Source organism: Physella acuta, unplaced genomic scaffold (genome assembly GCF_028476545.2).
Source record: "Physella acuta isolate Inbredline_101_S28 unplaced genomic scaffold, ASM2847654v3 ptg000540l, whole genome shotgun sequence".
Taxonomy (NCBI): Eukaryota; Metazoa; Mollusca; class Gastropoda; family Physidae; genus Physella; species Physella acuta.
In genome coordinates, this window is record NW_026732059.1 from 222,615 (window position 1) to 248,502 (window position 25,888).

At 34.4% G+C, this 25,888-nt stretch overlaps 1 protein-coding gene across 1 annotated transcript; it reads left to right on the top strand.

Annotated features, from left to right (window-relative positions):
- Window positions 1-4,459: 4,459 nt before the first annotated feature.
- Window positions 4,460-5,967, top strand: LOC131945924 (fibrinogen-like protein A). The gene is made up of 3 exons (XM_059306557.1): window positions 4,460-4,676; window positions 4,798-4,941; window positions 5,360-5,967. The coding sequence occupies exons 1-3, from the start codon at window positions 4,460-4,462 to the stop codon at window positions 5,965-5,967; spliced, it is 969 nt and encodes a 322-aa protein (XP_059162540.1).
- The last annotated feature ends 19,921 nt before the right edge of the window (window positions 5,968-25,888 follow it).

A 25,888-nucleotide genomic window follows, 5' to 3' on the forward strand; every position in this document is an offset into this window, starting at 1 on the left:
AGTTGGGTTTGTTGTTAGGTTTTTGTTTTCGTTTGCTTGTTTGTTTGTTTTTTCTTTGTGTTTGTATTGGTGTTTGTGGTTGTGGTTGGGTTTGTTGTTAGGTTTTTGTTTTCGTTTGTATTTGTAATTGTGTTAGCGTTATGTTTGCGTTTTGATGTTTTGGTTTTGGTTGGTTGTGGTTTGGGTGGGCAATGCCGGGTTTATGATGATTACTAAACACACAGGTAATGGTCTTTAACAGAAAGGTTTTTCACAGAAACCAGAGCAGGGCCTGTTCGGGACGGCTAGTATCTAATATATAAAGCTCAGTTCTGTTTGTAAAAATACATATGTTTGTCGTTGGTCTTGGATGGATTTAAGTGTTAGAGAATTATCGTGCGCATTTGTCTAAATTTATGAGTTAAAAAATTAATATTGAAAGTGTTGGGAAATAATTTTCATTTTTCAAATTATAGTAATAATTGTCGGCATGTTCATTAAACACAAGTTTAAAAAAAAAATATCATCTTTTACAAATATTCTAATTATGTCTTTATTTAGTCCTATAGCACTTACTTCCCTTTGATAAATTAGGAAAACACAATTACCTCCCTTTATAAAACCATTGCATTAGTTAGTGGAAAATAATTAACTTTTTATTACTTTGTTTTGGTGTTGGGAAAAAAAATAATTACATAATTAGCGGGGATTGATCAAGTGCAAATGTTGTAGGCATTTTACGGATAAGCTTGGAGTATTAAAATTGTTCATTAAATTGAAACAAGCGCGTTCGTTTAAGTGAGTGCAAAAGACTATGAATAAGTTGGGGTACTATAGTCGTTCATTAAGCTAAAACAGGTGATTCCGCCCCGGGCGTTTATGTTCGCGTTAGTGTTGTGGTTTCTTTGTGTTTAGGTGGGTTTGCGTTAGTGGTTGCGTTTTGATTTGGTTCGTTTTTTTTTCTTTCTTTTTTCGTTTTTGTTTGTGTTTTTTTCTTTGGGTTTGTATTTGTGATTTTGGTTGGTTTTGCGTTTGGATTTGGTTTGTTTTCGTTTGCTTTTTCGTTGTTTTTTTGTGTTGGTGTTGGTGTTTGTAGTTGGGTTTGTTGTTAGGTTTTTGTTTTCGTTTACTTTTTTGTTTGTTTTTTCTTTGTGTTTGTATTGGTGTTTGTGGTTGTGGTTGGGTTTGTTGTTAGGTTTTTGTTTTCGTTTGTATTTGTAATTGTGTTAGCGTTATGTTTGCGTTTTGTTGTTTTGGTTTTGGTTGGTTGTGGTTTGGGTGGGCAATGCCGGGTTTATGATGATTACTAAACACACAGGTGATGGTCTTTAACAGAAAGGTTTTTCACTGAAGCCAGAGCAGGGCCTGGCCGGGACGGCTAGTATATATATATATATTGTTTAGATTGATACAATTTTTGTTTTGTCGGCCTACATTGTGTGTTTTTTCTTATTTCTTCAGAGTGCTACTTTCAATTTATTTTATATAAATTATATATATATATATATATATATATATATATATATATATATATATATATATATAAAATACACGTATATGCATAACGTGTTAAAAATTCGGCGCCTTTTTTTGCTCTTTTCGCTCCCCCTACAACGAAAACCTGGATACGCCTCTGGTGCCATCGTTTTACTGTACATGTTTAATGTATAAGAACTAGATGGCCTCTACTTCGTGTGACGGACGGAGCCTCGTGTCTATTTTGTTTTAAGCGCACTCTCTATGTTGAATGGTGTTTTCCTATCAGCGCGTATTGATTTTCTGGTCAAACAACTTACACGGTTAATTTTATTCTTTCGAGACTCTATTGATCTTTTAGTACAACTACTTACACTCTTAGGTTTGAGCATAGCTGTGTTATGAATTTTAAATGTAAAACAAATGTATCATTTACTGATGTAAACAAAGAACGTCGTGTCAACTTCAGGGCCGTAGGGCGAGCTCAGAACATTGATTAAATTATTGTAAGTAAACCTACAGCACAACTCGACATACAGATCCTTCGATGATGTTTATATGTATATAACCTAAAGCTAACCCTAAAGCTCTTAATCATATCCACCAACGTCGCCATCCCTGTAAAAAATAACATGACCATCACTTTCTCAATCAGGCAAGATTAAGTTCGCCAGTACAATTGCGATCACCAACGCCAACACCATCACCAAACGCATTACCATCATCATTATTACCACCTCGAACACCATCACCATCGCCATCATTACGTTAAATATGTGTTCATTATGAAGGTAATTTAAAGCAGGTTACATCCTGTGGTTATATTGTCGGGGGGGGGGGGGATAATGTACAGTGGAACAATTAACCGGGATTAACAAATTAATCGTGTGTATGGCGGGTGGGATTTTGGGGTGGTTATGTTAAAGGTTAAATTGGGTGGGGGTTGGACTGATTCACAACTTGGGGAGGGGAGGGGGTAATATAATAAAGCAAGAGAGATGTAAAGTATCCCTTGTTAAGAAAAGTCTACCATTGGTAAAAAAAAATTTCTAAACTACAAATTTTTACGACATTTGAAAAAAAAGTCGTATAGGTTCTTAAAACATAACACGATTAAATTGTGTAACGCTGTTTGAAACAAACGAGTATGTGGTGATAATAAAACACAGACATCGTATTACAAATAATTTTTTTAACACGGAATTAAAATGCTATTTTCAAATCTGTTAAATATATGAATAAAATGTTTTACTACCTTCGTTGAAAGCCCTAACCTATGACAACTTAGATCCCATTTGGATCTATTTAGGGTCTTCATAAGAGGGTAGGTTCATATTATTTTTATTGAATTTATCACAGTAAAGATTTTAGTCCAGCTGTCTAATTACACGTGGGATAATTATTTTTAAGCGTAAACAGACTAGGGCAATATTTTTTATCGGATTCCAGTACAGCTACGAACCAGCTACGTACCAACTCAGCTACGTACCAACTCAGCTAGGTACCAACCCAGCTACGTACCAACCCAGCTACGTACCAACTCAGCTACGTACCAACTCAGCTAGGTACCAACTCAGCTAGGTACCAACCCAGCTACGTACTAAATACGTAACAAAAGCAAATTTAACTTTCGTTTTGGAAACGTTACCAATTTTGTTTCCTATCGATTATCTAATCAATATCTGGATGGTTTTTGTATTACGTTAGTGTTAGGCCTTGTCATGTCAGACCTACTTGAGATCATATCTCACTAAAAGTAGGTGAGTGTTGAAATAATAATAACGTAATGGCCAGACCTAGGGTAAAAACTTGGTTAGCTTAGGTGTCGTTATGGTCTGCGTAGGTTGCGCTTAGGATATTGCCATGTATGTAAACGTTGCCTTAAGCTGAAACGATATATTTTAACAGTTTTTAACGTTTTCTACCTACTATAGTTTAACATGTTAAGCGCCATACTGCTCGATGATTCAAACTTCAGCCTGTTGTGTTTTCTGTATTTTCTTCTATAGCCGATATCAAACCACGTGCAAACTCCGAGACAGCACCTGTTAACTTGATACGATTTCTTTGATGCTGTCCTCAGCTTACTCATTGGTCGAGTTGTCTGAAGACGGAAAGTTTGGAGTTAAACACTTAAAATCTTTTGTCAGCTCGACCACGCAGTTCACTTAATTGATCAGATTTATTCTTTTGTTAGGGCGAGGGATTAACCAACCAAGTTCTATTGCACGCTAAAATGTCAACGCCTTAAATTTCGTCGACTGGTATTTGCTAAAATTTAGAAGGGAAGTCAGGACTTCTTGTTTGGAATAATACATTTCAGCGCTAGATACCTGTAAACTACACAATTTTTACTTTCTCCAAGTAAAGAGAAACTATTCTAGTCGTGCAAAAATAATTGAGAGTTTTAGAAAACCTCAACGTTTTGCACCTCCCTGAAACGGAAAAACATAGTTTTGCTATTTTGTCCGTATGTCTGTGTGTGTATGTATGTATGGTTATATATAATGTTAACATTTTTCGGGCAAACGGCCTTCGGACAAGTGGCATTCGGATATTTGTTGCATTCGGGCAAATGTCCATTCGGGAAATCGGCTTTCGGGCCAACGGCATTCGGGCAAGTGTCTTTCGGGAAAACGCCCGGCCCCCAAATTATTGTAATGTAATACTTTTTCTCATAATAGGTTCTAGCACAAATATATTATTGACCGCTAAAAAAAGGAGTATTTTTAATTGAATACACCCCATCGGTACTCCAGTATGTGGACCAAAACCTTTATAATAACAGCGTGTGTAATAGCCCAAGGTTTGATATATTTCTTTCTAAATTGTAATTCATTTGTAATAAATGTAATGCAATCTTGAATAAAATCGTTAAAGAACAAAAGTAGATACAAAATGAATGGTCATATATATATATATATATATATATATATATATATATATATATATATATATATATATATATATATATATATATATATATATAACAAAATGTAGAAATATGGAATTTGTTTCTCTACCAAAAGCACAGCCAAGGGACCCTTTACAACTCACCCAGTATAAAGCTGTTGATGACACAAACGTGACCACGCTGTCCATCAATGTAGAGTTTGACCAAGTCAGTCTTTTGTCCTGCGCCTCACGTTGTTCAAGTTCCAACAAAACGTGCTACAGCTACATCTACAACAAAACCACAAGACATTGTAGTTTGGGTACCGGTAGTTTATATTTTGACATAGAAAACATTTTATAAATTACATAAAACATAACACCATCATACCCAATAAAAATATGATTTAACTTCGAATTTGACAATGTCAAATTGATTTTACGTAACAGGTTCCTGGCTAGTCCCATTAAAAACTTCACAACAAAAAGTTCAGGGAAAAATTTTCTCTAGCGGGAAGTTCTGTAACACAACCAGAAACATCAGAGTCCTGTCTAATGGTTCAATCTCTGATAGAGACTTAGATTTTTGTACAGGTACATAAAAACATAAATGTCTCTCTGTTTCTCAATTATTTATATGTGTATGTGTGTCTGTCTGTGTGTCTGTCTGTCTGATTTTCAGTGTGTTTGTGTGTGTGTGTGTTACCTTATTTTTATCTTTTAAACTATTTTCTTCTCTTTTATTATCTTTTAAAGTATTTTGTTTTTTTCTTTTATTATTTTTTCTTTTCTTTTCTCTTTTATTATCTTTTAAACAATTTGTTTCCTCCTTTATTATCTATTTAACTTTTCTTTCGCTTCTTTTTATTTATAATTTCTTTGTCTCATTACTTAATACACATTTTAAATACTTTGATAAATGGTAAATGTAAATAAACGGAAACAGATATTTCCCATAAATATTTACATGCTGTTTACAGAACAAAATGGTCTACTTTTAATTCCCCACCAGGTCAAACACCGCGGCAGATATCGTGTGTAGGAATATCAAGACAGGATCCCCGTTCTGTGGTAACCCTAAGCTCTGGACTTCAAGTCATGATAGACGATCAGACAGACGGTGGAGGATGGACCATTTTCCAAAGACGTGTTTCTGGGACTGTAGATTTTTACAGGAACTGGACAGAATACAAAAATGGTTTCGGTGATTTTATTTCAGGTAATTTTTACCTGGGTAATGAGAACATTTATCTCTTAACGTCAGACCGTCAAACAGAACTGAGAGTGGATATGATCTTTAACGGCACGAGTTATTGCGCCCAATACTCCAGCTTCAACATTTCTAGCGAGGCAGACGGCTACAGGCTACATGTTGGTGGCTACACAGGAGATGTCATCGACCAACTAGCCTACCACAATGGTGCGAAATTTTCAACATATGACCGGGATAATGACCAGTACCCCACTAACTGTGCCAATTATTGGCACGGGGCGTGGTGGTATATAAATTGCTATAACTGTAACCTAAATGGCTTATGGGGTGCAACAAACGAGTCTGGGATCACCTGGGAACCGATGAGTCAAGCATCATTTGTAGAAATGAAACTTAGAGATGTTTAAAGCGTAAACTAAATGTAAATGTGTCATCACTCACTTTTTTCCAATCGCCATAGAAACCTTTATGACACATCCTGCGACCAACAGTTGAGTATGAATGAACAATTACTGGCTGCTGTAATAGATTAAATGTGTTTAAGTATTATGTGTTTCTTTAATATTATATGGCAGTTGTTTTTGTCACCAGCGAGAGATTTTCTACTTTTTTCAACAGAATGTGATATGTTACTTAATGTTAAACTACAGGTTTTTTGTAAAGGGGAAAGTCATAACATTGAAGTGGTGATTGATGCGGGATAATGTAGTGGTGTGGTGAGGGTTGACTCTGGGTAGTTGTTAGTGTGTAAGGTTGCTGTGGTGTAAGGTTTAAGTAATTGTTAAGATATATGGAGTGAAGCATAGCTCCCAAAGGAGGTTACACAGCGTATTTTTTATCACAAAAATGTTCTCACAGATAATTACTTGCACCGAGAATTTTATCGTTCCCTTTTGTACACACTTTTATTCTAATATTTAAAAATCTAATTCAGTTTAAAATTGGCTCGAAATTCTACAACACGTATGATGAATTTTAACGAATTTTTATTGGAGATGAAAAGTTAAATAAACAAAGCATGAATAATGCATTTGAAGAGTTAATTAAATTTCAAAATAAAACTGATTTATAGAAAACTTCGAAATGTATTATTTTAATCGTTGTCTAGTTTCTTATACACCTTTTCTGCCGGGCTCTCTATTATTGTATATGTTTTACTCACGTATATAAACTGTTCGGTCGTGGATCCAAACAGTGATAATTACACGAGCACTTCATGACTCTGTGTGTCACGCACTCCATGTCTCTGTGTCACGCACAATTTCGACACAAGACTTTAATAGTATTTTAAATAGAATCATTTAACTTTCAAAAAAGTATAATTATTCGTGTTATTTTTTTATTAAAAAATATATCACTATTAACACATGCTTATTAAAATTGTGTGAAAAATGTTTTCCAAACGAATTTTAATTTACATTTTTCAATATATGTATATCTTTTTTTTTCGTTTTATTGAAATATTAAAGAGAAAAGCATGTAACAAAACTAAATATTACGTGTTACACAAAATGTGTTTTTGACCTTTCGAGACGACCTAGCTCTAATATGTGCCCGGCACGTAAAAGTCAACTGAGGCAGCTACGCATTTTATCCGTTCACATGTCGAGGTCACTAAAACAGATCAATTCTACTTCACCTGACACATGGGCCGTAGGTTTCAAAGGTTACTTTACTTTTTACTTTCTCGTAAATACGAAGTATAGAGAAAGTATTGTAATCGTGCAAAAAAGAAATTGAGATTTTTACAAATCTCGACGTTTTACACCTCACTGATACGGAAAAACATAATTTTGCAATCTTGTCCGTATGTCTGTGTGTCTGTTTGTGTGTGTGTGTGTAAACACGATAATTTGAGTACCGTTACAGCGAGGTTGATGAAATTTCATATATAAGTATTTTTTTTTTAAAAATCGTAGATCTTGATCAACTTTTGAGCGATTTCCAAAAACCGGAAGTGGTACTTTTTCTACTTTGAATTTTTCAAAAGCCTATAACTTGAGTACTATTTCAGATAGATAAATGAAATGTCACATGTAATTGAAAGATCTAATTGTCTACCATCTGTCAAATTGTGAGCAATTTTCGTTGATCGGAAGTACTAATTTACGCTATTTCCGATTTCTCAAAAAACGCATGTAAATTTATAAACTACAAATAATATTGCGCACTAGTATGATTATCTTTATTTAGCGTTCACTTGGTGTGCAATTATTTTTTTTACAAGATGTTATTCTATTTATAAAAGGTTAAGTATTTAAAATGGATTAAAAGTCGTGCCTATATCGCGAGTTGCCATCCCCTGTTGTTTCATATAAAAATATTCGAGGAAGTTTAGGGGAGATCACTCCCGGTTTATTTTAAGAAGGAAGAGATCTAAACATATTGTGTCAACGGCCTGACATAGCATTTTAAGATCACAATTAATAAGTTATGCTAGTTGACTACCACACAAGTAACGTCTGAATAATTAATGTTTATGCGACCAAACGGGCAACTTATTTTATATATATATATATATATTTCAGTTTGATTAGCAACAATATATATATATATATATATATATATATATATATATATATACAATTTAAAATATTAAACAAACGAAACACTATATAATAGATGTTAGGAACTATTGTAATGGCCAAGTTAATGCAATACTACGTGCTAGGGTCTACAAGAATTTGTTTGGATTCCAAAATTTAGGAGGAAATATAGAATAAATGGCATTTTTATGGATAATTAAACACTAGGTATGAACGTGATTCGAAATGCCCATGAATCACGGTGCTTAATTTATTCATATAAACTCCGTTGTTTGCTTAAATTAAACAATAGAATGTTTGAATGCAGGCACTGGTAAGGGTCACGTCAGATGTGTGATCTGGCTTTATTATTAAGACAGGTCGCTAGGCCTGTAACGTAAGCAACGGAATGTTGACACGGCTAGTGTCAAGGTGCGGTACACTAATCTGCGCACGTCACTATCACCTACAAAAATTCATCGGCCATTGTAGGAACACTACAGGGATACATTTTGTTAACGTGGGCATTCAAGCGTTCTCAAAATATGTATCCTGTATACATATATAAACACATACCCTGAAACACTCACACTCTGATACACACACACACACTAGAAAACAGACACTATAAAACACAAACACTATAAAACACACACACACACATTCTAAAACACACACACCTCACACTAAAACAAACACCACGAAACAGAAACACATAAACACATACACAGAACCACACGTACATAAAAGAACGCTTACACGCACCGTCTCACCCATACAAAGCTCTCCTACAGCGAGACACCAATACATAACCTAACACAGTCCCGACCTTCAAGTTTTTAAACGAATGTCTAACCAAATCAGCACATAGAGAATATAACAAGAAACTAAATAAAAGAATCATGTCGGTAGGAAACTAAGCGCGTGTCCTTATACTCCATGAAAACATTTATGAAAATAATTGGGGAATATAATAATACAACCATAAAGTCAGAAATTGTCAAAATTGAGAGTCAGTTATTGTTTTTAATTCGACAGGCCCTATTTAATTGTATTTCCTCCAATCTTTACGTTCTAAAATCTATTCCTCACGTGAAGAGTGTTGCTTTTCAACCCAAACTATGTTTGTGGCTATGTAAAAAATCAACATCTGTCCTTTGCTATTTTAATACTACAACGTGGCTAAAGAAATGTAATCGAATGCAAACTCTCATGGGTAACAACAGTAATCTCCCTTTCCATTTAAATATTTGTTATGTTGCAATTACATTTTAATGAAAAACCCTATTCTACCTACGCCGTCCAATAGATTGTGTAGTTGTGACCTAGAGGTAGAGAACAAACCTGCTAACACGAAAGTCTTGAGTTATAAACCGGGTTCAGTTAGTTCTATGGGTACCTAACTCACGTCTGGGAGAGAAAAGGCGGCTGGGCATAGTGTTGATTACACTATCCATTCATATGCCGGGGTCTCTGAAGCAGATAATATCTACTTCTTCTGCCACATGTGTCTTAGGCACGAACGGGCAAATATAATGACGCTAAACTATTACGCTAGACAGGAGTTGTATCCAAAACGTAACATTATGCGGCTGTATGCTATCAGAAACAGACTTGCCGCGCGTTGGTATCTAGACCAATCGAGTTTGTTGTTGAGGGTTCTATTCCGAAATGAAATATTTGCTGACTAGTGCGTACTAGAAACCTGTAGCAGGTCCATTTCCTGGTAAAGTTAAGACAAAATCCACGTGGAGCTTGACTGAGTTATTGGAAATGTCCTCAGTCAATATATGAACTTCATTTAAGAAATGTGTGTATTTTTTGTTTCCGTGTTCAGTATTGTATCGATCCTCTTCTGGTTAAGTAACAGTTTGTTGAAGTTTTGCGAATTTAATTTAAATTTTAAAAGACATTAACGTTTAAAGGTAAAATTATAAATGTTTGATAACAGACCTTTATAAGTACAATTTGACATATAGTACTAAGTCCTACTGTCCTTTAAAAATTAAGGGTGCACTTTTACCCAGACAATGGATAATCGATGAATTAAAGCGCCAAAAAAAAAGAAGGATTATACTTATACACATACAGTTTTTACCTTACTAGTTAGATTTAAGGAGCTATAAAACAACATATGCATAAAGGTAACCGTATGATCCCGTTTTTTTAAAAATATTTTGACCTAATTTTTTAACATTCGAAATGTTGTAGTTCACCAAAATGGGGACCTTTCTTGCTGAAAATTAGCAAGGCGATGCATTGCAAGTTATCCTTGATTGGAACTACCGGATTTTTTTTACTTTACTGTGGCCTGTGATCAGATAATTTGAAAATGAACTGGTATTTTGATTGTCTGGCTCCATTTGTACCATTTTGTTTTGTATTTAAGGTTGACATTGAGGAAGAGACAATTCAAATTTAATTGGATCTAGCCCTTATCTTTCTACATACGCTTCTTTCGCAACTTAGCTCCTTTTTTCTGTCAAAGATAATGAAATGATAAAATGTAAAAGGGTTGATATTCACTGCAAAAAAAAATTGACATAATAGAATTTCAATCATACCCAACTGGAGTTACCTTAAATGTTATTTTGAGTTTTAAATATTGTACGTACGGTTTTAAAAAAACATTGTTTACCATAGATTAAAAATCTTTATGTTTTTAAAATGTTTATTATTAGCACTATAAAAAATTGACTGTAGGCCTAAGTCAGATAATTTTTTGTTGATTTTTTTTGTTTCACTCCCTTAGTCTGAATGATAATGCCCTCTTAAATAATACTCACGAACCCGAAACAGATTTGTTAATGCAAGATTTCTTTGCTTATGTGACTACGTGAAAGATAGCCTATTATAATTGGCTAACATAATATGTGGCGAAATACATTTTTAAGGCACAGTTTATTTATTTGTTATTCTTTTACCTACATTTCTTTTTTAAAACGATAAACAAAATATTTAAAATAAAAGTTTTCTAAATAAATTCCATTTCGTTCAGGGAGGGTAGAATTTCTTTCGGAAGGGGGGGGGGTTCCTCTTTTTATTTTTTTATTTCTCTACGTATTTTGTTGGCTCGTATGAGGGGGGCGGATTAGTTTTTTTTTTTTGGTGAGGTGTTCACTGCCCCAAAAACAGATAGCTGAAACTAACTAGGATAAAGACATAAAAGCACCACATAAGAAACAGTGTATTACAGTAATTATGTTGTTTCATGTGAAAAGGTCCACAACGTTACTCTCTGTAGCATTTTAGTGCAACGTTTTACTGTACATATAAGAACTAGAAAACCTCTACTTCGTGTGATGGACGAGCCTCTTGTCTACTTTGTTTAAAGCGCAATTTTTATGTTGAATGTTGTGTTTCTAAAAGAGTGTATTATGTTCGGATCGAACAGCTTGCACGCTTAAGTTCTTTCGAGACTGTATTGATGTTTGTATTTAACTACTTACAATCTTATGTTTGAGCATAGCTATGTTATGAATTTTAAATGTAAAACGAATGTATCATTTACAGATGTAAACAAAGGACGTCGTGTTTCCTTCGTTTCCCAGAAACTTAACGATGCTTTCAACTTCAATAGCGTAGGGCGCGCTCTTGTTTAAGTGATTCTTGATAAAATTCATTTAAGCAAACCTACAGCACAACTCGACATTCAGATCTTTCGATGTTGTTTATATGTATATAATCTAAACCTAACCCTAACGCTATTAATCATAACCACCCTAGTCACCATCACTATAAAAACTAACACCACGATCACTTTCACAGTCAGTCATGATTAAGATTACCATTACAATCGCGATCACCTAAGCCAACACCATCGCCAAAATCACCCCCATCATCATTATCACCATGTCGAACATCATCACCATCACGAACACCATCGCTACCACTATGGTATACATGTGTACATGTTTAAGGTAATTAAAAGACGGCTTACACCCTGCGTTGATCTGGTCGGGGGTAATTGTGATGACGCTAGTTTAGGTTAGACGTCAGATAGGTGCTAGAGTATAGCTTAGTTAGTTAAACAGACAAATGGAAAGACTGGAGCTGACCGGTCACGTGAGACGGTCAGCTGACATTGAAGCGTGGATATTGGGCAGACGGTGATAATTAGCGATGGAGACGGTCGGAGATATATAGAGCTGGGGAGCAGTAAGAGAAGGTGATAGGTAGAGCTAGGGTAAAGATGTAAAAGTTAGAGGTAGAGCTAGGGTAAAGATGTACAAGTTAGAGGTAGAGCTAGGGTAAAGATGTACAAGTTAGAGGTAGAGCTAGGGTAAAAATGTAAAAGTTAGAGGTAGAGCTAGGGTAAAGTTGTACAAGTTAGAGGTAGAGCTAGGGTAAAGATGTAAAAGTTAGAGGTAGAGCTAGGGTAAAGATGTAAAAGTTAGAGGTAGAGCTAGGGTAAAGATGTAAAAGTTAGAGGTAGAGCTAGGGTAAAGATGTAAAAGTTAGAGGTAGAGCTAGGGTAAAGATGTAAAAGTTAGAGGTAGAGCTAGGGTAAAGATGTAAAAGGTAGAGGTAGAGCTAGGGTAAAGATGTAAAAGTTAGAGGTAGAGCTAGGGTAAAGATGTAAAAGTTAGAGGTAGAGCTAGGGTAAAGATGTCAAAGTTAGAGGTAGAGCTAGGGTAAAGATGTAAAAGGTAGAGGTAGAGCTAGGGTAAAGATGTAAAAGTTAGAGGTAGAGCTAGGGTAAAGATGTAAAAGGTAGAGGTAGAGCTAGGGTACAAATGTAAAAGTTAGAGGTAGAGCTAGGGTAAAGATGTAAAAGGTAGAGGTAGAGCTAGGGTAAAGATGTAAAAGTTAGAGGTAGAGCTAGGGTAAAGATGTAAAAGTTAGAGGTAGAGCTAGGGTAAAGATGTAAAAGTTAGAGGTAGAGCTAGGGTAAAGATGTACAAGTTAGAGGTAGAGCTAGGGTAAAGATGTAAAAGTTAGAGGTAGAGCTAGGGTAAAGATGTCAAAGTTAGAGGTAGAGCTAGGGTAAAGATGTAAAAGGTAGAGGTAGAGCTAGGGTAAAGATGTAAAAGTTAGAGGTAGAGCTAGGGTAAAGATGTAAAAGTTAGAGGTAGAGCTAGGGTAAAGATGTCAAAGTTAGAGGTAGAGCTAGGGTAAAGATGTCAAAGTTAGAGGTAGAGCTAGGGTAAAGATGTAAAAGTTAGAGGTAGAGCTAGGGTAAAGATGTACAAGTTAGAGGTAGAGCTAGGGTAAAGATGTCAAAGTTAGAGGTAGAGCTAGGGTAAAAATGTAAAAGATGGAGGTAGATAGTGTGTTAGGTAAGGTCATGGGAGGGTGCAGTTTGATAGAAGTGTGTAGTTAGTAGTATTAGTATGTAGCATATTGTATAGATTAGTTAGGTAGAAGTAGGGACAAAAAGAACATTAGAGCTTGAATTGGACTTGTGTGTCGTGATTTAACAAAATAATACAAGGCCGGGTTTCATCTTCTTCACCCCACCCTCATAGTAATGTACAGTGGGGCAATTACCCTGGATTAATTAATTAATCGTGTTTATGGCTGGTGGGATTCGGGGGGGGGGGGGGTTATGTCAAAAATTAAATAGGGTGGTGGAGGCTGATTCACGAATTGGTAGTTGGGGTGAGGGTAAGAAAACGCGGACAGATGTAAAGTATCCCTTGTTACGTAAAGTGTACCATTGGTTACATTTTTTTTTTCTAAATTAGACATAAATTTACGACATTTAAAAACAAATAATATGTCGCATATGTTATTAAAACATAACGCGATTAAATTGTGTAACGCTGTTCAAAACAAACGAGTATGCGGTGATAATAAACTCGTACCTCATGTTACAAATATTATTTTATATTTAAAAACACGGAGTTAAAATGCTATTTAAAATCTGTTAAACCTATCAATAAAATGTTTTTTTAGTACGTTTCTTCAAAGCCCTACCCTATGACAACCTTGATCCCATCACGACTGGGCGAATTAAAGGACGAGAGAAAGGTACATATGTCTTCATCTATTCAGGGTTTTCATTACCTTGGATGGATAATCTCTAGTTATGTTTAAATTTTATCTCTTTTCAGGTTCAAAATTAAACTTAGAGGGAGGAAGGATTTAAGCTCTTCTTATGGTCAAACTTATAATGATGGGTCATTATTCAATATTTGAATATTAAAGATATTAAGTTTAATTCCTTAACATAGAGATTCAATAATCAATAATAACTATTCAAAAATTCATCAAAGCTAATTATACAATAAAATTAGAAAAGCTATGCCTTATACTGACAATTCGTTTTAATTCATGAGAGATCATTTTGAAACACACGTTAAAAGTGGGATGAGGGTGCAGGTCTTAGGGGAGGGTAGGTTAATGTTATTTCAATTAAAGTTATCAAAATAAAGATTTTAGTCCAGCTGTCTAATTGCACGTGGGTTAGTTATTTTTTGCTTTAGCATACACGGGCGATTTTTTTAATCGGCCTCCAACTCAGCTACGTACCAACCCAGCTACGTACCAACCCAGCTACGTACCAACTCAGCTACGTACCAAACTCAGCTACGTACCAACTCAGCTACGTACCAACCCAGCTACGTACCAACCCAGCTACGTACCAACCCAGCTACGTACCAAACTCAGCTACTTACCAACTCAGCTACGTACCAACCCAGATACGTATTAAATCTGCCACGTACCAAGTTAAGTTTTGGTTTTTGAAACGATGCCAATTTTGTTCACAATCGATTTTATGAACGGTTTCTGTATTACGGCCAGTTGTGTCAGACATGCTTGAGATTATATCTCACTAAATGTGAGTGTTGAAATATTAATCACGTGATTGCCAGGCCGAGGGCAAGCACTTGGTTAGTTCATGTGCCATTATGGTCTGCGCAGGTTGCACTTAAAATATTCTTGAAAGAATAAACCCTGTCAAATTATAGGCACATTTTAACCATTTTATTTAGAATATGAAACAATTCCTTGTTTTCGGATTTGTAAACGTTGCCTTATGTTAAAAATGAAATATTTTAACAGTTTTTTAACGTTTTCTTCCTCTTATAGTGTAACATGTTAAGCGACATACTGCTCATGATTCTAACTTCATCCTGTTGTGATTTCTGTATTTGCCTCTATGGCCTATATCAAACCAAGTGCAAACTCCGAGACAGCAGCTGTTAACTTGATACGATTTTTGTGTTGCTGTCCTCAAGTTACTCATTGGTCAAGAATACTGAAGACGGAAATTTTGGAGTTAAATACTTACAATCTTTTGCAAGCTCGACCACGCAGTTCACTTGATTGATCAGATTTATTGTTTTGTTTCAGCGTGGGTTAAAAGAATCAAATTCTATTGCACGATAAAATGCCAACGCCTTAAATTTCTTCGACTGGAATTTGCAAAAATTCAGAAAGGAAGTCAGGACTGTTTGTTGGGAATAATACAAATCAGCGCTCAATATCTGTAAACTACACGATTTTTTGTTTCTCTTTTGAAAAGTACTGTGTTATATTTATTTCAATCCTTTTGAAATCATATTATATTACTTACTTAATTATGTTCTATAGCGTATGAAGGATGTTGTATTATACACTTAAAATGTCTATACAATTATTATAATGTAATACTTTTTCTCATAAAATGTACTAGCAAAAATATATTATTGACTGATAAATTAAGAGTATTTTAACTGAATTCACCTTATTGGTACTCCAGAATGTGGACCAAAACCTTTATACTAACAGCGTGTGTAATAACTCAAGGTAAGATATAATTCGTTCTACGCTGTAATTCTCTTTACAATAAATGTAAGGCTAGGTTTAATAACACAAAGTAACAGAACTGTTAGAGATACTTCTTGTATCACAAAAATAGATACAAAATGAATGAGTATATATATATATATATATATATATATATATATATATATATATATATATATATATATATATATTACAACATGTCGAAATATGGAATTTTCTTTGCCTAAAGCTCAGTCAAGGTACCCAATACAACTCACTCAGTATAAAGCTGTGTATGACACAGACGTGACCACACTGCCCATCAATGTAGAGTTTGACCAAGTCAGCCTTTTGTCCTGCGCCTCACGTTGTTCAAGTTCCAACAAAACATGCTACAGCTACATCTACAACAAAACCACAAGACATTGTAGCTTGGGTACCGGTAGTTTATATTTTTACATAGATAACATTTTAAAAATTACATAAAACATAACACCATGGCACCGAATGTAAATATGGTTAACTTCGACTTTGACAATGTCAATTGATTTTACCTGACAGGTTCCTGGCTAGTCCCACTGAAAGCTTCACAACAAAAAGTTCAGGGAAAAATTTTCTCTAATGGAAAATTCTGTAACACAACCAGAAAAATCACGGTCCTGTCTGATGGCTCTATCTCAGATAGAGACTTAGACTTGTGTACAGGTACACAAGAAACATACATGTCTCTGTTTCTCAATTATTCATTTTTTATGTGTGTCAGTATGTCTGTGTGTCTGTGTGTATATTTGTCTGTGTGTCTGTGTGACTGTGTGTATGTATCTATGTGTGTCTGTGTGTCTGAGTGTCTGTGTTTCTGTGTTTCAGTATGTTTGTGTGTCTGTGCGTAATTATTATTATATTTTTAACATTCCTTTCTCTTCTTTTATTTTAAAAAATAAATAACTTAATAGTTTGAATTTCAATACCAATCATAAATACTTTGATAAATAGTAAATGTAAAAAAACAGAAACAAATATTTATTTCTAATGTTTTGTACAGGTAATGTAAACTATCTGGAATAATTTGTTTCTGCTTATTCCGAAAGACGGAAATAAATTCATCAAGGTTCGCGATCATATGATGCTTTAACATATGTTTAATTACGTATCACCATTTCACCAATCAGTGTGTATAGTATATAAAAATGCATACACTCAGTGCGCATACAATTTTTAACCACTGTTGTTGTACCAATAGCAGCTGTCATCCCTTCTTTTCACCAAAACTAGTTTAAAACTGAACTAGGTAAACATGGCGACATGCGTGTTCTGTTTGTTTAAAAGGTAAGCTTGAAACATGTCTTGGAGTAAACAACAGTGACCCCCGACCCTTGGTGACCCTTACCTCTCTACTTCAAGTCATGTGTGACACAGTGACAGACGGTGGAGGATGGACCATTTTCCAAAGACGTGTTTCTGGGTCTGTAGATTTTTACAGGAACTGGACGGAGTACAAAAATGGGTTCGGTGATTTTAGTTCAGGTAATTTTTACCTGGGCAATGAGAACATTTATCTTTTAACGTCAAACCGTCAAACAGAACTGAGAGTGGATATGATCTTTAACGGCACGAGTTATTGCGTCCAATACTCCAGTTTCAACATTTCTAGCGAGGCAGACGGCTACAGGCTATATGTTGGTGGCTACACAGGAGATGTCATCGACCGACTTGCCTACCACAACGGTATGAAGTTTACAACCTTTGACCGGGATAATGATCAGTGGGAGGGTCAATGTGCCCAGGTTAAGCACGGGGCTTGGTGGTATAATGTTTGCTATGACTGTAATCTAAATGGCGTATGGGGTGATAGTGGCGAGTCTGGAATTTTCTGGTATCCGATGCATTAAGCATCATTTGTAGAAATGAAACTTAGAGATGTTTAAAATCTGCGTAAAATAATGTTAAAGTATCGTCACTCTATTTTTTCCAGATGTCTTAGAATCCTTTAAGACAAATTTTGTGACCAATAGTTGAGTAGGAGTAAACGGCTACTAGCTGTTGTAATAGATTTAATAAGTTTTACATTGTTATGTGTTTCTTTAATTTTATATGGCAGTTTTGATTTTGGTCACCAGCGAGACATTTTCTACTTTTTTTTCAATAGAATGTGATCTGATACTTAATTGTTACATTACAGGTCTTTTTGTGAAAGGGGAAAGTCATAAAGTTGAAGGAGTGATTGATGCGGGGTAATGTTGTGGTGTGGCGAGGGTTGATTGTGGGTAGTTGTTAGTGTGTAAGGTTAGTGTGTTGTGATGAGGGTTTATTGTGGATAGATGTTGTAAGGTTGCTGTGGTGTGGGGGTTGACTGGGTAGCTGTTAGTGTGTAAGGTTGCTGTGGATGGGGTTCTCAGTGATTGTTTAGAAATGTGGAGTGATGCTTTGCTCCCAAGGGAGACAACACAACGTACTGTTTTATCAAGAAATGTTCTCACAGTTAATTACTTGCACTGCGACTTTAATCATACACTTTTGTACACACGTTTATTCTAATATTTTAAAAATATAATTCAGTTTAATAATGGCTCTAAACTCAATAACACGTATGTTGAATTTTAACGAATTTTTATTGGAGAAATAAAGTTAAATAAACAAAGAATGGAAATTGTATTGGAAGATTTAATCAAATTTAAAAATAAAACTGACTTATATAAAACTGCCAAATGTATTATTTAATCATTATCTAGTTTCTTATAGACAATTCTGCTCGTCTCTCTATTATTGTATAATGTTTTACTCACGTATATAAACTGATTTGGGCGTAGGTCAAAACAGTGATAATCACACGAGTACTTCACAGTTAATAAGTTATGCGAATTGAATAACACGAAAGTTACGTATACATAATTAACGTCCATGTGATCAAACGGTCAACTTACTTATATATATATATATATATATATATATATATATATATATATATATATATATATATATATATAGATAGATAGATAGATAGATAGATAGATAGATAGATAGATAGATAGATAGATAGATAGATAGATAGATAGATAGATAGATAGATAGATAGATAGATAGATAGATAGATAGATAGATAGATAGATAGATAGATAGATAAACAAACACATACTGAGAACCACACACCCATACAAAGCACTCCTACAGCGAGACATACCAGTACAAATTCTAACACACTCCCGATCTTAATTAAGTTTTTAAACCATATTTGCACTTAGAGAACATGAAATGAAACTAAATAAAAGAACGTTGTAGGTACAGAACTTAGCGCGTGTGCCACTATATTCCATGAAAACATTTATGAAAATTATTGGGGAGTATAATGATACAACATTAGAGTCAGATATTTTCATATTTGAGAGTCAGTTATTAATCAATTATTGTATTTCCTCCAATCTTCACGTTCTAAAATCTATACGTCACGCGGAGAGTGTTGCTTTTCTACCTACATTATCATTGTTGCTATGGTAAAATAAAAATCTTCACAATTATTATCTGTCTCTTACTCTTTTAGTACTACAGTTGCGTTAAAGAAATGTAAACATGTACTAACTCATGGTTTACAACAGTAATCTCCCTTCCCATTCAAACATTTGTTATGTTGCAATTACATTGTAATGAACAACCCTATTCTACCTACACCGTCCAATAGCTTGTGTTGTTGTGATTTAGAGGTAGAGAACAAGACTGCTAACACGAAAATCTAGAGTTTAAATACGGGTTTTGCTAGCTCTGATGGGTACATAACTCATGTTAGGGAAAGAAAAGGCGGCTGGGCATAGCGTTGATTACACTATCCATAAATATGCCGAGGTCTCTGAAGCAGGTAAACTCTACTTCATCTGTCACATGTGTCGTAGGCACAAACGGGCAATTATGATGACGCTAAACCATGACGCAAGACAGGAGCTTTATCCAACACGTAACATTATGCAGCTGTATGCTGCCAGTAACCGGGTTCATCCGCAATCAACCGTGAACAGAACAGACATTCTAAAAATAGAAACAGACTAGCCGTGTAATGATATCTAGACCAATCGAGTTTGTTGTTGAGGGTTCTATTCCCCAATGAATTATTTGCTGACGCATGCGTACTAAAGCCCTTTAGCAGGTCCATTTCCTGGGCCTAGTAAAGCTAAGATAAATCGACGTTGAGCTTAACTGGGTTATTGGGAATGACCTCAGTCAATATGTGAACTTCATTTAAGATTTTTTTTTGCATTTTCTGTTTTCATGTCCAGTAGTGTATCGATCCTCTGCTGGTATTAAATAAAAACTTTATAAAGTTTTACGAATTGAATTTAAATTTTAAAAGACATTAACGTTTATATCTGATATTATAAATGATAAATAACATACCCTAATCTGTCACATTTTAGATATAGTACTAAGTCCTACTTTTCTTACAAAATTAAGGGGGGGGGGCAGTACAACCCAGACAATGGATAATCGACAAAATAAATCGCCAAAAAATGAACGATTATACTTAGAATTAAAAAAGCTATAAAACATCATATACATAAAAGTCAATGTATGATGCCAGCTTTTAATAAATATTTTGACCTAAATTTTTTATTAAACGGAGGGTTGTATTTCACCATCATTTGGCCTTTCTTGCAGCAAATTAGCAAGGCGATGCATTGCACAGTTATCCATTATTGGAACTACCTGATTTTCTCAGTGAAAAACTTTTGGTATTATAGAATTTTAGTCATATCCAACTGGAGTTACCTTTGAAATAGCCCTAGTAATTTAAGTTGCGTTATGAAACGTTATTCCATGTTTTAAATATTGTTCGAACGGTTTGAAAAATTGTTGAAAATAGATTCAAAATCTTTAAATATCTAAGTAAATCAATTTTCAGTATAGTTAACTATGTATGCTATTTTATAACTTTAGAGTCATTATTAATAATGTAAAATTTCACTTTATGTCTGATATTATTTTTTGGTGATTTTTTTTTTATTTCACTCCCTTAGTCTGGATGATCGTTCCCCCTAAATTAATACACAAGAACCCGGAACAGATTTTTAGTGCAAGATTTATATGTTTATGCCGACTAAGTGAAAGATATTTGCCTATTATAGTTTGCTAACATAATAAATGGTGAAATACATTTTAAGACACAGTATATTTATGTGTTATTTTTTGATCTACATGTCTTCTTTTAAACGATAAACAAAATATTTGAAGTTAAGCATTTAATTTCTAATATGATTAACTATATTAGCCCTATTCTAATGTTGCTATTTTTTTAAATTAAAAATTTAAATATTTATAGGGTTAACTGTTTTTATAACTGTATGTGATCGCACTGGTTAAAATGTCAAAACGTTGGATGCTACCCTCTTTAGTAGAGAACAGGGTCCAAGTGACGTAACCGACCTTAACACCTGTATTTCGAGATGGTATCAACATGCACGTGTTTAAAAATTCCCCATTTTATTTCTCTACCTGTTTTGTTGGCTCGGGGTTGGGGGGTGGGGTGGGGGAATTACGTGTTTTGTGTTTGGGGGGGGGGGGGGGTCACTGCCCCCGAAAAAGATAGCTGAAATTTATTAGGATTGCAAAGACATTAAAGCACCTGTGACCTACTTAGGTCTTATTTTTTATATAATTTAGTTTTTCATTAATGTAATCGACCTTGGGAGAGTTGTGGTACAATCACTAGTATTTTTCAGTCCCGTCATGTGATGAAATTTTCCAATAAATTGTAATTGGTTATTTCGAACTTTGGCAAATTCCCAATCAATAGTCTTATGACTTTGGAGTGACCTCCCCTGGTTCTGATCTGATTTTAAAATTCCTGAACGCGCAGGTTCTAGGCAGCCTTTTACCAAAAATCTCTCTCTGAGAGAGAGAGAGAGAGTGCCATGTGTATGACGCCATTTTGTGTTACAAAGTTTATATCGGCAATTTTCCCCTATTATTCGTGATTCTAGTGTCATTCAGAGCTTTAAGTAATTATCCATAAGCTGTGTTCATTTCCTAGTGCCTTATATTTGATATTTGTAACCTAGTGATTTTTCACAAACTGTGTTGGGTTTTGGTTTATTTTGTACTCTTAGATTCTATATTATTTTGTACTCTTAGATTCTATGTTATTTTGTACTCTTAGATTCTATATTATTTTGTACTCTTAGATTCTATATTATTTTGTACTCTTAGATTCTATATTATTTTGTACAGACCTAGTGTCACTTTTTATTCCTGTCCTCATTTTAAAAGGTTGGTGACAGATTAAAGTTGTTGTGAGTCACATCAGTTCAGCGTGTTATTCCCCTAGATTTTGTTCACGAGCCCACGTTGAGTTGTTTGTTCGTGTCTGACACTCTTTAGTAGTTGACATCTGTCATTAGCCATCTCAAAACGAACCCGGGCCGTTCGCTAGCTCTGCGACTGTCAGAATAGCGTTCGTAATACACCACATAAGAAACAGTGTATTAAAGTATTTTATTTTTTTCATGTGAAGAGGTTCAAAACGTTACTCTCTGTAACAAATTAGTACAACGTTTAACTTTACATATAAGAACAAGATAGCCTCTACTGGGTGTGACAGACTAAGCCTTGTTTCAACTTTGTTTTAAGCGCAATCTATATGTTCAATAGTTAGTTTCTATGAGTGTGTATTGATGGTCGGATCGAACAGCTTACACACTTAAATTCTTTCAAGGCTGTATTGATGTTTGCGTATAATAACTTACACTCTTAGGTTTGAGAATCGCTCTGTTATGAATTTTAAATGTAAAACAAATGTATCATTTACAGATGTAAACAAAGGGCGTCGTGTTTCCTTCGTTTCCCGGAAACTTAACGATGTGTTCAACTTCAATGGCGAAGGGCGAGCTCTTGTTGAGAGTTCTATTCCACGTTATAATATTTCTTGTCACATGCGTAGGCTACAAAAGGCCTGAAACAGATCATTGTCCTGGGCCTGGTAAAGTTAAGATAAATCCACGTGGCGCTAAAAGAAGTTATTGGGAATGTCCTAAGTCAAAATGTGAACTACATTTAAGAATGTTCAATGGCGTAGGGCTACCTCTTGTTTAACTGATACTTGATTACATTAATTTAAGCAAACCTACAGCACAACTCGACATACAGATCTTTCGATGATGTTTATATGTATATAACCAAACCTAACCCTAACGTTATTAATCATAACCTCATTCGTCACCATCACTATCAAAAATAACATCCCCATCACCTTCACAATCAGTCTTGATTAAGATTACTATTACAATCGCGATCACCAACGCCAACACCATTACCAAAATCATCACCATCATCATTATCACCATCTCGAACACCATCACCATCGTGATCACTATAGTAAATATGTGTACATTTTGAAGGTAATTGAAATACAGGTTACACTCGGCGGTTATCTGGTCGGGTGTAATTGTGATGACGCTAGCTTAGGCTAGAGGTTAAGTAGATGGTAGAAACAGAGTATAGCTTAGTTAGTTAAACAGACTAATGAAAATACAAGAGCTGGCCGGTCACGTGGGACAGTCAGCTGACCACTGAAGCGTGGCGAGAAGGCAGTTGGTGATATGTAAGCGCTAGGTTAAAGATGAAAAATTTAGAGATAGTGTGTCGTGGGAGGGTGCAGTTAGATAGAAGTGTGTAGTTAGTAGTATTAATAGACAGTATATAGTATAGACTATTTAGGTAGAAGTAGAAAGTTGATTTGTGTAAAATAAAGAACATTAAATCGTGAATTGGACTTGTGTGTGGTGATTTCACAAAACTATGCCAGGCCCTTACTTTTTCACCCCCACCCTCACAGTAATGTACAGTGTGATACTTACACGGGATTAATTAATTATTCGTGTTTTTGGCGGGTGAAAATTGGGGTGGTTATAGTCAAAGGTTAAATAGCATGGCGGGAATTACAATGCTATCTACAAATATGTTAAATTTATAAATACAATGTTTGTGTACGTTCGTTCAAAGCCCTAACCTATGACAACTTTAATCCCATCACGACTGGGTGCATTAAATGACGAGAGAAAGGTTCATGTGTCTTCATCTTTATAGGGTCTTCATTACCGTGGATGGATAATCTCTAGTCATGTTTAAATCTTACTTCTTTTAACGGTTTAAAAATTAAACCTATAGGGATTAAGCTCTTCTTAGGTTCAAGCCAATATGGAAGGATTTAAGCTCTTCTCATAATGATGGGTCGTTATTCAATACTTGAATATTATAGAAAACATTGATTCTAGTTAAAAATTCAATCATCAATAATAATTCTTTAAATTCATCAAAGCTAATTATATATTTTTTTTTTTAGAAAAACCTATTCCTTAAACTGACAAATCGTTTTAACTCATGAGAGGTTTTTGAAATACACAACCATTAAAAGTGCGGTGAGGGTGGGGGTCTTTGGAGATGGTAGGTTCATATTATTTCTATTGAATTTAGTACAAGAAAGATTTTAGTCCAACAGTCTAATTACGTGTGTGATAATTATCTTTAGTGTAAACAGACTAGGAAAATATTTGTATCGGCTTCCAACTCAGCTACGTACCAACCCAGCAACGTACCAAACCAGCTACATACCAAGAGCAAATTTAAATTTTGTTTTGGAAACGGTTTTTTCCTATTGATTATCTAATCAATATCTGAATGGTTTTTGTATTAGGTTTGTGTTACGGCCCGTTATGTCAGATCTACTTGAGATCATATCTAACTAATAAGAGTGTTTAAATATTAATAACGTGATGGCCAGACCTAGGGAAAGCATTTGGTTAGTTCATGTTTCATTATGGTCTGTGAAGGTTGCACTTCGGATATTCTTGAAAGAATAAACCCTGTCATATTATAGACACAACATTTTAACCATTTTATTTGGACGTTGATATATTTTCTTGCTTTTGGATATGTAAACGTTGCCTTATGCTGAAATAAAATATTTTAACAGTTTTTTAACGTTTTCTTTCTCCTATAGTGTAACATGTTAAGCGCCATACAGCTTAATCATTTATACTTCAGCCTGTTGTGATTTCTGTATTTGCTTCTATAGCCGATATCAAACCAAGTGCAAACTCCGAGCCTCATCTGTCTGGTTGTCTGAAGATGGGAATTTTGGAGTTAAACAGTCATAATCATTCGAGAGCTAAACCACACAGTTTACTTGAATGATCAGACTTATTGTTGTGTTTGAGCGTGGGATAAACGAATCAAATTCTATTGCACGCTAAAATGTCAACGTTTTAAATTTCGTCGACTGAAATTTGCTAAAATTTAGAAAGAAAAATCAGCAATTCTGATTTAGAATAATACAAACCAGCTCTCAATACCTGTAAACTACACGTTTTGTTTTGTTTCTCGTTAGTAAATCACTGTTTTATATATATATATATATTTCAATCCTTTTGTAAACATCTTATATTATTTAATAAATTATGTTGTATTATACAGTCTAGATGTTGTAAACGTTAAAAAGTTTATACAATTGTTATAATGTAATACTTTATCTCATAATAGGCACTACCTCTAATAAATTATTAACCGATAAAATAAGAGTATTTTAAACTGAATTCACCCGATAAGTGCTCCAGTATGTGGACCAAAAACTTCATAATAACAGCGTTTTTAATAGTCCAAGGTTTGATATATTTCTATCGACTTTGTAATTCTGGTGTTAAAAATGAAATGCAAGCGTGAATAACACATTGTAAAAGAATAATATAGTTACATTTTGTATACCAAAAGTAAATACAAAACTAAGGGGCATATATATATATATATATATATATATATATATATATATATATATATATATATATATATATATATATATATATATATATATACACAGAAGGGCCTATCTATTTATCTATATATACATATATATCTGTATATATATATATATATATATATATATATATATATATATATGTGTGTGTGTGTGTATGTGTGTGTATTTATGTATGTATATTTCTATGATTCCCAAAAATATTTGCAAATACAAAATGCGCAAAAAGATAATAATTATACTAATTAATACGCTTAAATATGTTTTTTTCTTAAATTGTATGCAAAATTGTTGGTCTACCCT